This window comes from Eurosta solidaginis, chromosome 3 (assembly GCF_040869045.1).
Source record: "Eurosta solidaginis isolate ZX-2024a chromosome 3, ASM4086904v1, whole genome shotgun sequence".
Lineage (NCBI taxonomy): Eukaryota > Metazoa > Arthropoda > Insecta > Diptera > Tephritidae > Eurosta > Eurosta solidaginis.
In genome coordinates, this window is record NC_090321.1 from 284014963 (window position 1) to 284028841 (window position 13879).

Genomic DNA, 13879 nt, shown 5'->3' on the forward strand with positions numbered 1-13879 from the left:
ATGTGAATGGGCAAGGCGTAATAAACTACAATTGCCAAGTCTGAAGTTCTTTCATATTTAAAAACGCAACGCCTTGGTTGATTGTGGCGATGTTATTGGAATGCATAAGCTTGTGTTAAACGCATTTATACGAAAAATGTCATTGTGCCACCGCCTTAAGCATGTGTTAAACTCATCTATATGAAAAACTGCTTGTGTCAAAGAGTTTTTATTTGTTAAGAGCCGTCACTCGCTACTTTGGTAACAACAAAGCACCCAATTCATGCCGAATGTTTTCTCAAGAAGTTTTTGGTTATTTTTGTTTAACTGCATCCTATATATTTATGCGGTGTAGTGATTCTGCGTAATTACGATTTTTAGAAAGAGAATTAATTAATTAACTTAAAACAATCAATAAAATAAACACAAATACGCCACGAAAATGTATAGAAGACATTTTTATAAACATATCTGACAAAAAAAACTAACGACTACCTTGAGAAAACGTCGAATAATTTGCCAAAGTATCGAGTAACGGCTCTTAACTTGTGTTGGTGCTTTGATTACGTTGTACAGATCCACAAGTACGCATCTATATATATATAAGAAAAAGTTGATTGTGGGTCGGCCTTAAAGATATCGATGTTTGAATATCAATCTTAAAAAAGATCGATGCGCTTTGGTATCGCTTGTATTTCTAATGGAGTTCCGCATAAACAAATTAATTTATTTATCACTAGAGCAAGAGAGTTGGTTGTTGTTGCTGTAGCGATAAAAACACTCCACAAGAGAGTTGATATTATCCACTGTTTACGAAATCATCTTGTTTATCTCTATGTGCATAGGAACAATGGCATGTGTTTTATGTTTCGAGGATAGTGCAAACGAAAAAGAACATTTCATTGATATTTTTTCTGAAGAAGGTGATCGATTGAATATCTGCAAGATAGTTTCGCAGCACCTTTGGTTCAGAGTAAGTTGGCTTGGAAGTTAATGTATATGTATTAAGCAGTGATATAACTATATATCATGTGTGTTTGAATACATCCTAGCCGGAAAAAGAAATATCTTTCAGTCAACACATTTGTTGGAATTGTTGGGGGGCGTTACGAGATTTCCATGCATTTTACAGTCGTGTAGCCGAGTTACATCTAACTGATTGGAAGTATCCTTTTACAAATATTGAACAACCCCAGGAAAAGGATCCGTTTCCACAAGAAACCGAATTGAAATTTGAAGAGTTTCTAACAAATGAAGAAAAGCCACGAAACAAAAGCTTGAACGAAAGCTCACTTGATAGTGGTAAGTCCAAAAAATAGCAAATTCGTGTAATTACACAGTGTAATGTATTAAAATGATTCCAACTGGGAATGAAAGACCCAGACCAGGGGCAGTATTCGGTAACTGTAAGTTTTGAAATTTACATTTTTCCTTCGTACAAATTATATATGTATTAAAACATCATAATCTACTCTTATATTCTTATGTTGCTGTAGTATTCGCAGCGATAAAGGCAATCTCCTAGTGCTATGCTGCGTGCTATCGATGATAGTTCTCTGTCGGATATAGATCAGGTAAAAATAAATAAAAAATAAAAAAAAAGATACGGTACGTTCAGGAAATAAGTGACATTAAGGTGCTAGACAGGAAGGATTTGATATGACCACTTCGATCCTTCTGGTCTATTCGTAAGAAACTTGGGGTCGTCAGAGCCTCGTCCGCTGTGTACGTATATATTCATATTTGTAACACAGACAACTAACGAATGCAGGAACAAAAATTCGAAATTTGCGTGCATCTGTTAGTGGCAATAATAAAAATGCTGATTTGGATGTGTTTGTGAAGTATAAATGGATCCATGTCTCATATTTTATGCCGTCAGTTTGAATAGAGGATTTTTCAATACATTTCTGTTCTTTTTGGCATTGCTTCTTCCAAATTAACCTGCTTCAAATTGACTAAGAGAGATGTTGATGTAAACCCTCTGGTGAGAGGTTCATTTAAAATTCGTGTGTTTGCATCTGACTATATAGCTGTGGCCTACCAACGTTATTATGAAACCCTTCGTAGGCTTAACTGATTCCTTAAACAATGGGCTTAACGAGCGATTGCCTCTAAATTTGTCAGACAATACCACTCTCTGTCTTTATTATCAGAATGTTAGGGGTCTAAATACTAAACTAGTGGATGTTTTGGTACAAAGTCAGCTACGGAGTTCTGATTCTTACCGAGACATGGCTGAAACCATCGGTGTTTAATTATCAGATCCATATGAAATCTTTAGGAAAGATCGTCTAAACAGAGTTGGTGGTGGCCTGTTGATTGCTGTGCATACCAGGTTCTCTGTGGAGGAAATGTATTTCGCGGACTCTAATGAAGTTGAGTTTCTTTGCGTGAGAATAAAATGAGTTTCTAAATGCCTTTACAGATATTGGCATCTATCAACTGAATAGGATTCATTATGAATTTGGTAAATGTTTAGACTTACTTTTTCAGATGACTCGTCGAATCGTTCACTGAGTCGAATTCATGAGGTTTCCATAATTTTTGGCCCCCTACGATGGTGATGTTGAAATAAGTTGCACCCAATTTAACAGCGCTTTATATTGTCGCGAATATTAGCATCACTATGCTATGCACTATGTTAGTAAATAAAACATTAAAGCAAGCCACACTTGTGCACATGACCACGTCCATCGGGATTCAAGGGGTTGTGTAGCGCAATATATAGCTTCTCTTAAAGCAAGCCACACTTGTGCACATGACCACGTCCATCGGGATTCAAGGGGTTGTGTAGCGCAATATATAGCTTCTCCAACCCAATTGTCAACCTCACCTTCGAGCGGCGAATCCCGTTTCACTAACAGACGAGGCTCTGCCGACACCAAGCTCCTCAGGGAAATTGGGGGTGGGGAGGGAGGGATGGCCTGAAGGTTTAATGTGGCCATATAAATCGTTCCCGAGATGGTCGGGCCAGCACCTTAATGGTGCTGTTACCGGAGCGTATCGGATCTGTATCCGACAAAGGACCATTACATCGATAACACTCCCCAAAGCCTTCGGGGAGTAACCTAATCGCTACAACAACAACAACAACCACGTCCATCATCATTTACACACATACATAAAAGGCGACGAAGAATATTTCACACACATAACCAGCAGCTTAAAGCGAAGAAATCATCTCACATACACATATGTAGCCATCAGCTAAGAGTTGTTACACATACACACACATATAATTAAATAACATAGCAGGATATACAACAGCTCTAGAAGGTGAAGAGTCTAGACCTTAAGAGAAATATGCGAACGAAGTTCAGCGATTCGAACATTAGCAGAAGGTTTATAAATATCATAAATCTGCAAATTTCGTTACAATATGAAATATTTCACAAATACGTACCTATATCTAACAGTTCTTCAGCAATTTCAACTTCTGCTTGGAGCTCTGAAGAATTCAAACCAGGGTTAACATTGCTGACTGAAAATTAGCAAAAGCAATAGTAATTCGACTATTTCATTTTCAATGCATTGTAAATTTTTGTGCAATAACCGCGACTATCGCAATAGGTATGAAATAGCTACATATAAAATAGAAATGAAATATACAAACACTTAAATGAAATCAACTGCTAAAAAGACGACGACGAACGAAGAATGACTGATAGGCGACAGCCATAGTTCTTTGCATAACAATTAACTGTTGCTGCTTACAAGAACTATGAGTTGTTTAAATGGGTTGTGTGTAACAAAATGGAAATGAAATATTTAAACACTAAAACGAAACCCATTGCTGCTTGGACTATGAATTGAAATGATCGATACAAATTGCATAGACAGTTAATATACATATGTAGCAGATAGTGGTAAGATCGTTATGGCTCCGCGATTAAATAAAACTCGCATTTTTGAACATTTCAAAGTAAAAGATGACGATGATATTGCTGTTTGCAATATTTGCAACAGCAATTTAAAAAAAATAGAATGTTTAATTTAAAAAATTATTTAAATAATGTGCACAAAATCAATATAAGTCATGCTGACAATTCAAGCAGTCGTTGTAGTGGAATTGTGAAAGCTGACAGTCAATTAAAGTTGAAATAAGCAAAAAGCAATTATTTAAAAAGTTATATTGAACTGGTCACCGAGGAAAGTATTCCCTTTAATGTTAGATTCTCAAAGCATGAAAAATATTATAGATCCGATATGTCGTGGATTGAGTCAGAATTGCAACAAAATGTTTACCTTAAACAGCTGAAACTGTAAAACTGTTTTAAAGCAAGTTGCAAATAATACAAGAGATGAAGTTAAAAAAGAGTTGAATCAGCGCCTAATATCATTAAAAATGGATAGTGCATCTCGTTATCACCAATATATTTGCTCTTAGTGTACAATATATTAACCACTACAAAATTCAATCTAGAATTCTCGGAATGGTAGAACTCAAGGGCGTTGCATCAAGATCTTCCAGAAATATTGCTGCTGAAATTATGAAAATATTGAGTAAATATGGTGTCGGTCTTAAACAAATTGTGTCCATCATATCTGACAATGGGCCAAACATGATAAAATCATCAAAAATTTTATCGCACTTCAGCTTGTTAAAAGAAGATAAAGACGATGTAGAAGGAGCTAATGACGTGTATTTGAAAAATATCGAAATGTTTAATGACACAATTAAGCTACAAAAGGGAGATATTGAGTTTTGTCGGTGTGCAGCACATACTGCACGACTTTGTGCATTAGATAGCACTAAAGATACTTTAATAAAAAGTTATTAATGAATTGCCGAAATTTGACTAAGTATATAAAAAAAAAAAATTCAAACGGTTACCGTGAAATTTTTGAACTGAAAAAATTAGCCCCACCACAACTGGATTGCCCAACTAGATGGGGATCAACCTACAACATGATTAAAAACATATATAACGCAAAGGATGTGTTAGTTAACATTGAATCAGTTAAAAATAAATCGCAGGATGAAAACTTTGAAGTAATCGATAATTTTTGGGTTTTATAAAAACGTACTACACAGTTTTTGAACCACTTCAAAAAACTATTATTAAATTTCAAGCAGAAGCATTGCATTGTGGTGACTTTTATGCCCAATGGCTAAGATGTAAAATATTAACAGAAAAAAATTTGCAAACATTTGATGTTGATGATTCACTGTCTCTGACAATTGGAAATAATCTTCTTCGAAATATTGAAATTAGGACGTCTAAATTGCTATCGAACGAAAGTCTAAATTGCTATCGAACGAAAGTCTAAATGCTTGCTTATTTTTGGATCCACGTTTCAATCATACCCTAACAGCCGATAAAAGAGCAGACGCAATCACATATTTAAAAAAACTGTATGACAGAATAAAGGAAATAGGATGCATTAAATCCGACAGAACAAATTCGTTAAATAATACGCCAGTTATATTGAATTAAGATCGCCACGAAGATGAAGACGAATACATAAATGAATACCTTTGCCAAAACTTGGAGGCCGGAAATGACAACGACTTTGACGTGTACAAAAAAATTGAAAATTTTAAATTATCTTTTCAAAGAATCAACACAAACGTGCTCGAGTTCTGGAGAGAGAGGGAATTCGCAGATCCAGAACTGTATGCGCTTTCTAATATATGCTTTGCGGTACCTCCAACGCAGGTAATTCTTAGAGTCAAAATCAAAAGACAGTTTAAAGTAATCTTTTTAATATTTAATGAATTAAATTTACAGAGGTACCACTGAAAAAATAAACAATCAGCCTGAATTTCACCAAAAACACAGCGTCTTCTTTTACGAGCATCTACTGTAGGAAAATATGTACATATCTATTGTCCAGGCGATTTGTTTCAATCATTTGAATTCATAGTCTAAGCAGTTGTAGTTATTACGCACAATGCATTTAAACAACTCATACTTCTTGTAGCAGCAACAGTAAACTGTTGTGCAAAGAATTGTGGCTGTCGGCTAAAATACATTCGTCGTTCGTTGTCGTCACTTTAGCAGTTGGTTTCATTTAAGTGTTTGTATATTTCATTTCCATTTTATATGTAGCTATTTCATACCTAATGCGATAGTCGCGGTTATTGAACAAATATTGACTATGCATTTAAACTGAAATAGTTATAGTTCAGTCAGCAATCCGAACACTGATTCAAACATCTTAAAAATCAAAAACGCGTTCTTTTAAGAGATTCAAACCATCCGGATCAAAGAAGTGACGGATTACTTAAACAAGATTAAGCATAAAATTTCCTCTAATCCAAAGTCGTTCGTCAACTTGAAACGAAAAATCAAGAAATTTCCAATTATTATGCAATGCGCATGCATGTATGCAAAAGTTTTTGGTTTGCAACCCACTGAGTTTTTTGGTCTTACCAATTCATATGGCCAATATGTCAGTACTCCCCCTAACTTTTTGGGGAGACTTTATGCCCCTACAACAACTACAGGCAGAAGATTAGTGAAAATGAATTTGTATCTGAATTGTTCCACAACATAATCAGGGCTGTCATGGAATCCAATTGTTGTCGGAATCGGATTTAAAAACGACAAAATAATTACTTTGGTGTCATGAAATCCAATGTTATCGGTTTAATGTTCGAATTGGAATTAGTGTCGGTTTTAGGTGTCACAGAATCCGATAATATCGGTTTTGCTATCGGAAATAATCCAATCAGTTAAATGCTGTTGGATTTAATTTTTTCCTAGTTGTATTTCTCTTGCAGTTGAGTATTTTCTAAAAATGGAAGTAAATAAAGGTTTATTTTATAAAAATAAATGTAAATTTACATATATTTTCATTCTTAATAGGGGAAAACATAAAATTTCAATGCAAAACAGTATTTTGACTGAATTTGTGGAGAAACATCCATATATTGCGAAGGGCTTCACGAAGCACATCTAAAATCGTTGACAACGTGCTTCTACCTACACTCATGCTAGAATCTTTGCTAACTGATCTTTGATAGGATCCTTCAGCTAAAAATCGTAATGTAGCTGCTAGTTGCAGCACTGGCAGAACTTTCGAGCGGGTTAAGCATCTTTCAATGGTGTCCAATACCATTCGGAAAGCCTCTTTGTTTATGCAATATTATTCAATGTAACTGCAAATACACTATATATATTTAGAAACCCACATTAAGACATTTTTTTAATTACGCTGTCTCTGGCAACTCAAACGGATTGCTGCGATCTCTCAAAATTTTCCTTTTGACCCTCTCGCAACTTTCTTCTTCCAAATATAAATTCCATAATATAACTGCTACAACTGCTGATGCCATTTTGATGTCAATAAATTTTTTTATTTCTATATATGTATATATATTTCTAGATATATTTCTGTTTAATTGCACAAAACAACTATTTTATAAAATTTTGCCAAAAAAATTAACATCAAAATTGCCGGTGCATCGCAAAACAGCTGATTCGAACATCGCTTTTATTTACATTCGAAAAGAGCAAAACCAATACGGTTTTATGACACCAATTGAAATCAATATTGGTTTGTAATTCCGACAAAACGCAAAACCGACTTGGATTCCATGACAGCCCTGAATTAGGTTTGAACAGTCCTTCTCAAACATCCACTATTGGAAATGTCTTCGACAGGTACTGTTAAGGAACTGCTCGCTGTACTTACTGTAGTAGTTGACGAAAAAGAAGTAGATCTAAGTTCCTCTTCAGAAATTACAGGCGTTATCTGAGTAAGACGGATGCTTACGGCGTAGATGGTCATTTAAAATTGATGTGTTTCCAAAAAATTCAAATTTTGTTTGCATATATGGCATTTAACTTCTTGCCATTTTTGATGAAAAACTACCAAACGGAAGATCTCTTCAATCCAGGCCGCATTATCTCTGCACAATTTAAATAGTTAAAAGCACTTCCTCAGATAAAAATTTGAAATAATTACCACGCGTTAAAATTTATTTTAATACCGGATATAGAACCAGTACGTTCCGGTAACAAAGCACGATTAAGGTACTAGCCCGACCATCTTGGGAACGATTATTATGACCACATTAAACCTTCTAGGCCTCAACGGCCCCTCGCGCCTAGTTCCATGAGGAACTTGTGGTCGCCAGAGCCTCGCCTGCTAAATATGTGTATGATACATTTCATAGAGGACAATAATGTTGCGAAGTATTATAAAAAGCTTTTAAAAAAGAAAAAAGTTAGGTATACGGAGAATAGGATTGACTTAAACAGTTCGGATAGCAAATCAATGTGGAGGCATCTTAAACAAGCAGTAAGCTTAACTGAAGGGAAAGACAATATACAGACGGTAATTGTAAAGGATGTTACTTATGAAACCTCAGAGGATATAGCTAAAGCGTTAAATAATGAGTATATTAACTTTGATTGGATAACGGTTGGTTGTACAGGTATAAAGGAATCGAGATAGATATAAACTTCCATATATAATAAAATAATTTTAAAAAAATTTAAGTTAAACGGTTTTATTGAAAACAATACTTACATTAAGTAGTAATAATACTAAAAGATAGAAAATAATTAGGTAGGTCCTAGGTACTAGTCATCACACTCCTCATCAATCTAGGGCGTTGATCAGACAATTAAATAAAAGCGTTGGATGCTTCGGGAAGTTACAAAATTGTCAACCTAAATAAAACCGTTTAAAAATCATCAATATCGAAAAAAATTAGATTGAGCCATGTCCGTCCGTCCGTCCGTCTTCCCGTTAATACGATAACTTGAGGAAATAATGAGATATGTTCACCAAATTTGGTACACGAGCTTATCTGGACCCAGAATATATTGGTATTGAAAATGAGCGAAATCGGATGATAACCACGCCCACTTTTTATATATATAACATTTTGGAAAACACAAAAAATCTGATTTAGTAAATAATACACATAGAATGTTGAAATTTGACGTGTGATAAAAATTAAAAAAAAAAAAATTTAAAATGGGCGTGGCACCGCCCACTTGTGATAAACCCAATTTTACAAATATTTTTAATCATAATGGCTTAGCAAGATTTGACCATGTATCTGAATGGAGGACTCGTTTGTTGGGTTGTGAGGTCTCTGATTACCTTAGAGCGAGGAACTGCATTTTCCTTCATCGTATTATGGCAGATAAAGTGCCCAGTTACTTATATAACAATATATAAGTTAAGGCAACCGCTTACCAAGTTGACCCTTACCAACGGCCTGCACGCGCAACTTCATTAATTGCTTCATCATCGATTTATTTGTAACAAACAACAGTCAGCAATAAGCACAGTAAACAACAGTCAGCAACGATCGCAGTAAACAACAATCAGCAATAGTTCGATTTTGGGCAATAACAAGAAATAGGGCACACATGCAAATGCAACGTGACGTATGGCCAATGATAGGTGTAATTTTAAGTTAAGACATTCATTGTAATTATTCTTAAGTTGAATCACAACCAATAAATATGAAAGCGGACACAAGTCCGCTACCTTTTTAAAAATATAAAACGTACTATAAAACGTTAATTGGCGCCCAACGAAGGGGCCGGTGTTATTGTGTTCGATAAAATAAGTATGCGGTCGAATAGTATTTGGCAAAAAGTGCCAACGCGAAAAAACGAGTTTCGTGAATATCGAGGCAAAAGCCAGCCCCAAAGAACCCAGCGTTGGATTCCTGTAGGAAGAACGCACGTCTCCAATAGTGCGATTTGGCGATACCAGAGTAGCGGCAGCAAAAAGGAGCAATATCCCACCGCCAGGAGGCGCTTACCGTAAGATTAGTTTAGGTAATATAAATTTTTTTTTTAAAGTGAAATTATATCGAAGTGATTGAAAAAAATAAAGGAAAGAAATTACATATATCGAAAGTATACCAAAATATTAAAGTGAAAAAAATTATAAATTATTGATGCAAAATAAATCATATCGAAATTATATCAGAATATCTTAGCGAAAAAAAAAAATAATAAAAATAAAATATTTATTATTGAGAGAAAAGAAATTAGGACAGACATAAGAAATTTTGAAAAAAAAAAAAAAAACAAAATCTAAAAGAAAGAATAAGAATCATAAGGATTTACCACAAAATTTTTTAGGAAACTAAATATTGCTTAGACTAGTTTACAATCTAATATACCAATTTATAATAATATCTGGCTTGTACAGCCATAAAATAATATAATTCAAAGCTGCGATTCACCACGTTCGTGGGGACCCTCCAGCTTATAACAGCGAATATTCTCTGCGATTCACCACCAAAGGGACCCTCCAGAGAATAATAACACGAAAAAAAAAAAAAAATATTAATAGTATTAATAATAGCAAACTGAAATAATATAAATTTTTCAAACAATGTCAAACCCTAATGGCATAATCCGACCCCCTGTGTTAAATGCAAATGCGTCTAACCCACCTTCTCAACCAACTACCGCTCCTTCAGGTCAATTTAATATGGATCAATTAACAACCATAGTGACAGGACTTGTCACCAATATGCTTAAGCAGGAAGGACGAAATTTAGTACAGGCAGCCCTTAACCCAAACGCTTGCTTTTCCAACATATCTGACGTAACCATAGACGAAAACCACTTGAACAACATAACGGAACTCGACAAAATACCGGACGTTGTTCGATGCCTCCGCGAATTTTCTGGTAATCCAGGAGAGTTTAACTCTTGGAAAAAAAGCGTAGATCGTATCCTTCAGATCTACGATCCCCTAAAAGGAACGCCAAAATACTACGGCATCCTTAATGTTATAAGGAACAAAGTTGTGGGCAACGCCGATATTGCTCTCGAATCTTACAATACACCATTGGATTGGAAGGCTATTTCAAGATGCCTTACTCTCCATTACGCCGATAAGCGAGATTTAGGTACTCTCGAGTACCAAATGACCTCTCTAGTGGAGGGCAACCTCACTATTCAAGAATTCTACCAACGCGTCTATTCCCATCTCTCCCTTATCCTCAATAAGCTCGGATGCATGGAAGTCGGTGCAGAATCTATGCATTTACTTACCCGCACATACCGTGATAAAGCCCTCGACACTTTCATACGAGGACTGAAAGGTGATCTACCAAGATTGCTTGGAATGAGAGAGCCAGTAGATCTTCCCCAGGCTCTTCACTTGTGCCTAAAATTGGAGAACCAAAGCTTTCGTTCCCATTACGCAATGAATAGCAATAGCGCAAATAGGAAGCCTCATGACTTCCGACCACCTCTACCACCCAAAAAACCAGCCAATGAATTTTACCCCCAGTTGGCATACATGCCAAGACCTCAGATGCAAGCCCAGAATCTTGCGTATCACTATCGCCCTCAACCTACCTTTAACAATTTCCAAAATAATCAACCAAATAGACCATTTGGTCAACAAACCCCTTGCAAGCCTCAACTTCCACGTCCAGAACCAATGGACGTCGACAAATCCCTACATTCAAGAGTGGTAAACTATATGAATAAACCACAAGCCAATAATGGTGTGAAGAGACAATCAAACTCCTCACAACAAGTACCCCTAAAACAGCAGAGGAATTTCCACGTAGAGGCAAGTGAGCAAGATTACCAGCAAGACCACCAACAAAACTACCAACAAGATCCACAATACAACACTGACCAACACTATCCACCAAACTGGACTCCTACTGCACAGGAGTACGAGACAGCATTAACAGCAGAAGAAAATGGACAATCAGTCCAGGAATACGCTGAGGGATGCTCATATCCTGAAAAGCAGGACCATATTGATATCCATTTTTTAGAATGAAAAGTTCTTCGTTACCCTACGTCGAATGTAGAACGAAGAACGGGAAAATTCTTAAAATGTTGATCGATACAGGATCGAGCAAAAACTATATCCAACCCTGTCATGTCCCAAAGAAAATACCCAACGACGAACCCTTCATCGCGAACTCTATTGCCGGACAAGTTGCAATTACCCACCATACCATCATTAATATATTCGGCAAGAATGACACACCTTTGAAATTCTTCTTACTTCCCACATTAAAATCATTTGACGGAATAATAGGAAATGACAGTCTTAAGGACCTTTGTTCAACAATAAATATACGCGACGATACCCTGACATTAGGTAATGGCCTAAGAATAAAAATTAAACAAAAACTTTCTCCAACCGTTAATAAAATTGACATTAGAACTGACCATATGACAGCTACACAAAAACAACACATACACCATTTGACTAGACGTTATCCACATCTTTTTTCAGACCCCGATGAAAAATTAACATACACCACTACAGTAGTAGGAGAAATCAGGACCTCCTCTGATACCCCAGTCTATACAAGATACTACCCATACCCCCTTGCTATGAGAGACTTCGTAACAAAAGAAATAGGAAATCTACTAAAAGATGGAATCATCAGACCATCCCGTTCACCATATAACTCACCCGTGTGGGTTGTGCCAAAAAAAATTGATGCATCAGGACAAAGAAAATATAGACTAGTAATAGATTACAGAAAACTTAACACTCAAACAATAGCTGACAGATACCCAATCCCAGAAATCAATGAGGTTATCTCACAGCTGGGAAACAACAAATATTTTTCCGTTCTCGACCTGAAAAGTGGCTTCCATCAGATTCCATTAAAAGAATCAGACATTGAAAAGACAGCATTTTCGATTAACAACGGGAAGTACGAATTCACAAGACTTCCGTTCGGACTAAAGAACGCACCCTCTATTTTCCAGCGCGCACTCGACGATATATTGAAGGAGCACATAGGAAAAATATGTTATGTCTACATAGACGATATAATAGTGTTTGGCAAAGACGAACAAAGCCATCTTCAAAACGTCGAAACAATTTTTCATACGCTAGAAAAAGCGAACATGAAAGTCCAGCTCGACAAGTGCGAATTTTTTCGTCAAGAGGTCGAATTTTTAGGATTTATCATATCCCCCACAGGTATAAAGACCAATCCCGCTAAAGTAAAAGCCATTCAAGAATTCCCATGTCCACGAACATTGAAAGACCTAAGATCTTTTCTTGGCCTCTCGGGCTATTATCGACGCTTCATCAGAGATTACGCTAAGTTAGCAAAACCTCTGACCTCGCTTTTAAGAGGGGAAGATGGACATGCGTCCAAAAATTCTTCCAACAAAAAGCCGGTTGTGTTCGATAACGACGCTATTGATGCCTTCAATAAAATAAAATCAGCATTAACATCGCAAGAAGTCATACTATCGTACCCTAATTTCAAAGAAGAATTCCACCTCACCACAGACGCTTCAAACTACGCTTTAGGTGCCGTCCTTGAACAATCGGGGAAACCGATAACTTTCATATCTCGATCACTAAATAAAACTGAGGAGAATTACGCCGCAAATGAAAAAGAAATGCTGGCAATAATTTGGGCCCTCACTTCCTTACGAAACTACTTATATGGATATGCAAAGGTTGTAATTTTCACCGATCACCAGCCACTCACTTTTGCATTGAGCAATAAAAACCACAATGGAAAAATGAAAAGATGGAAGTGTATCCTGGAAGAATACAACTATGAGATGAAGTACAAGCCCGGAAAAACAAACGTTGTTGCAGATGCACTATCAAGACCGCCACAAACTGACATTAACACCCTCACAACTACAGAACATAGCAACGAAAGCTCCTCACACCCTCTCATTCCTGCCACTGAAGCCCCCATAAATGCTTTTAAGAATCAATTGTTTCTAATGTTTGGCAACGAGGATAGCTACTCGTTCCAGTTACCATTCCCTACTTTCCACAGACATACAATTACAAAGCCAAACTTTTCTACACAGGACATCATTGATATATTTAAAAGATATTTAGATCCAGCCCTCGTCAACGGTCTGTACACTACAGAAGGGTTGATGGGTAAAATTCAGGAAATAATTCCTCTCCACTTTAGTAATGTTAAAATCCGTTACACACAAAC

General features: G+C 36.3%; 2 protein-coding genes across 2 annotated transcripts in view; one reads left to right on the forward strand and one right to left on the reverse strand.

Annotated features, from left to right (window-relative positions):
* Positions 1-13879, reverse strand: part of HLH54F — a 174329-nt gene that overhangs the window by 75318 nt on the left and 85132 nt on the right. The gene's annotated exons all lie outside the window — the stretch shown is intronic.
* The window catches only part of LOC137246162 (zinc finger protein 43-like), a 63369-nt gene continuing 50082 nt past the window's right edge, over positions 593-13879 (forward strand). The window contains exons 1-2 of the mRNA XM_067777247.1: positions 593-952; positions 1032-1281. Coding sequence (XP_067633348.1) covers positions 815-952; positions 1032-1281 — 388 coding nt within the window. The 5' untranslated portion in view covers positions 593-814. The remainder of the gene's footprint in view (positions 953-1031; positions 1282-13879) is intronic.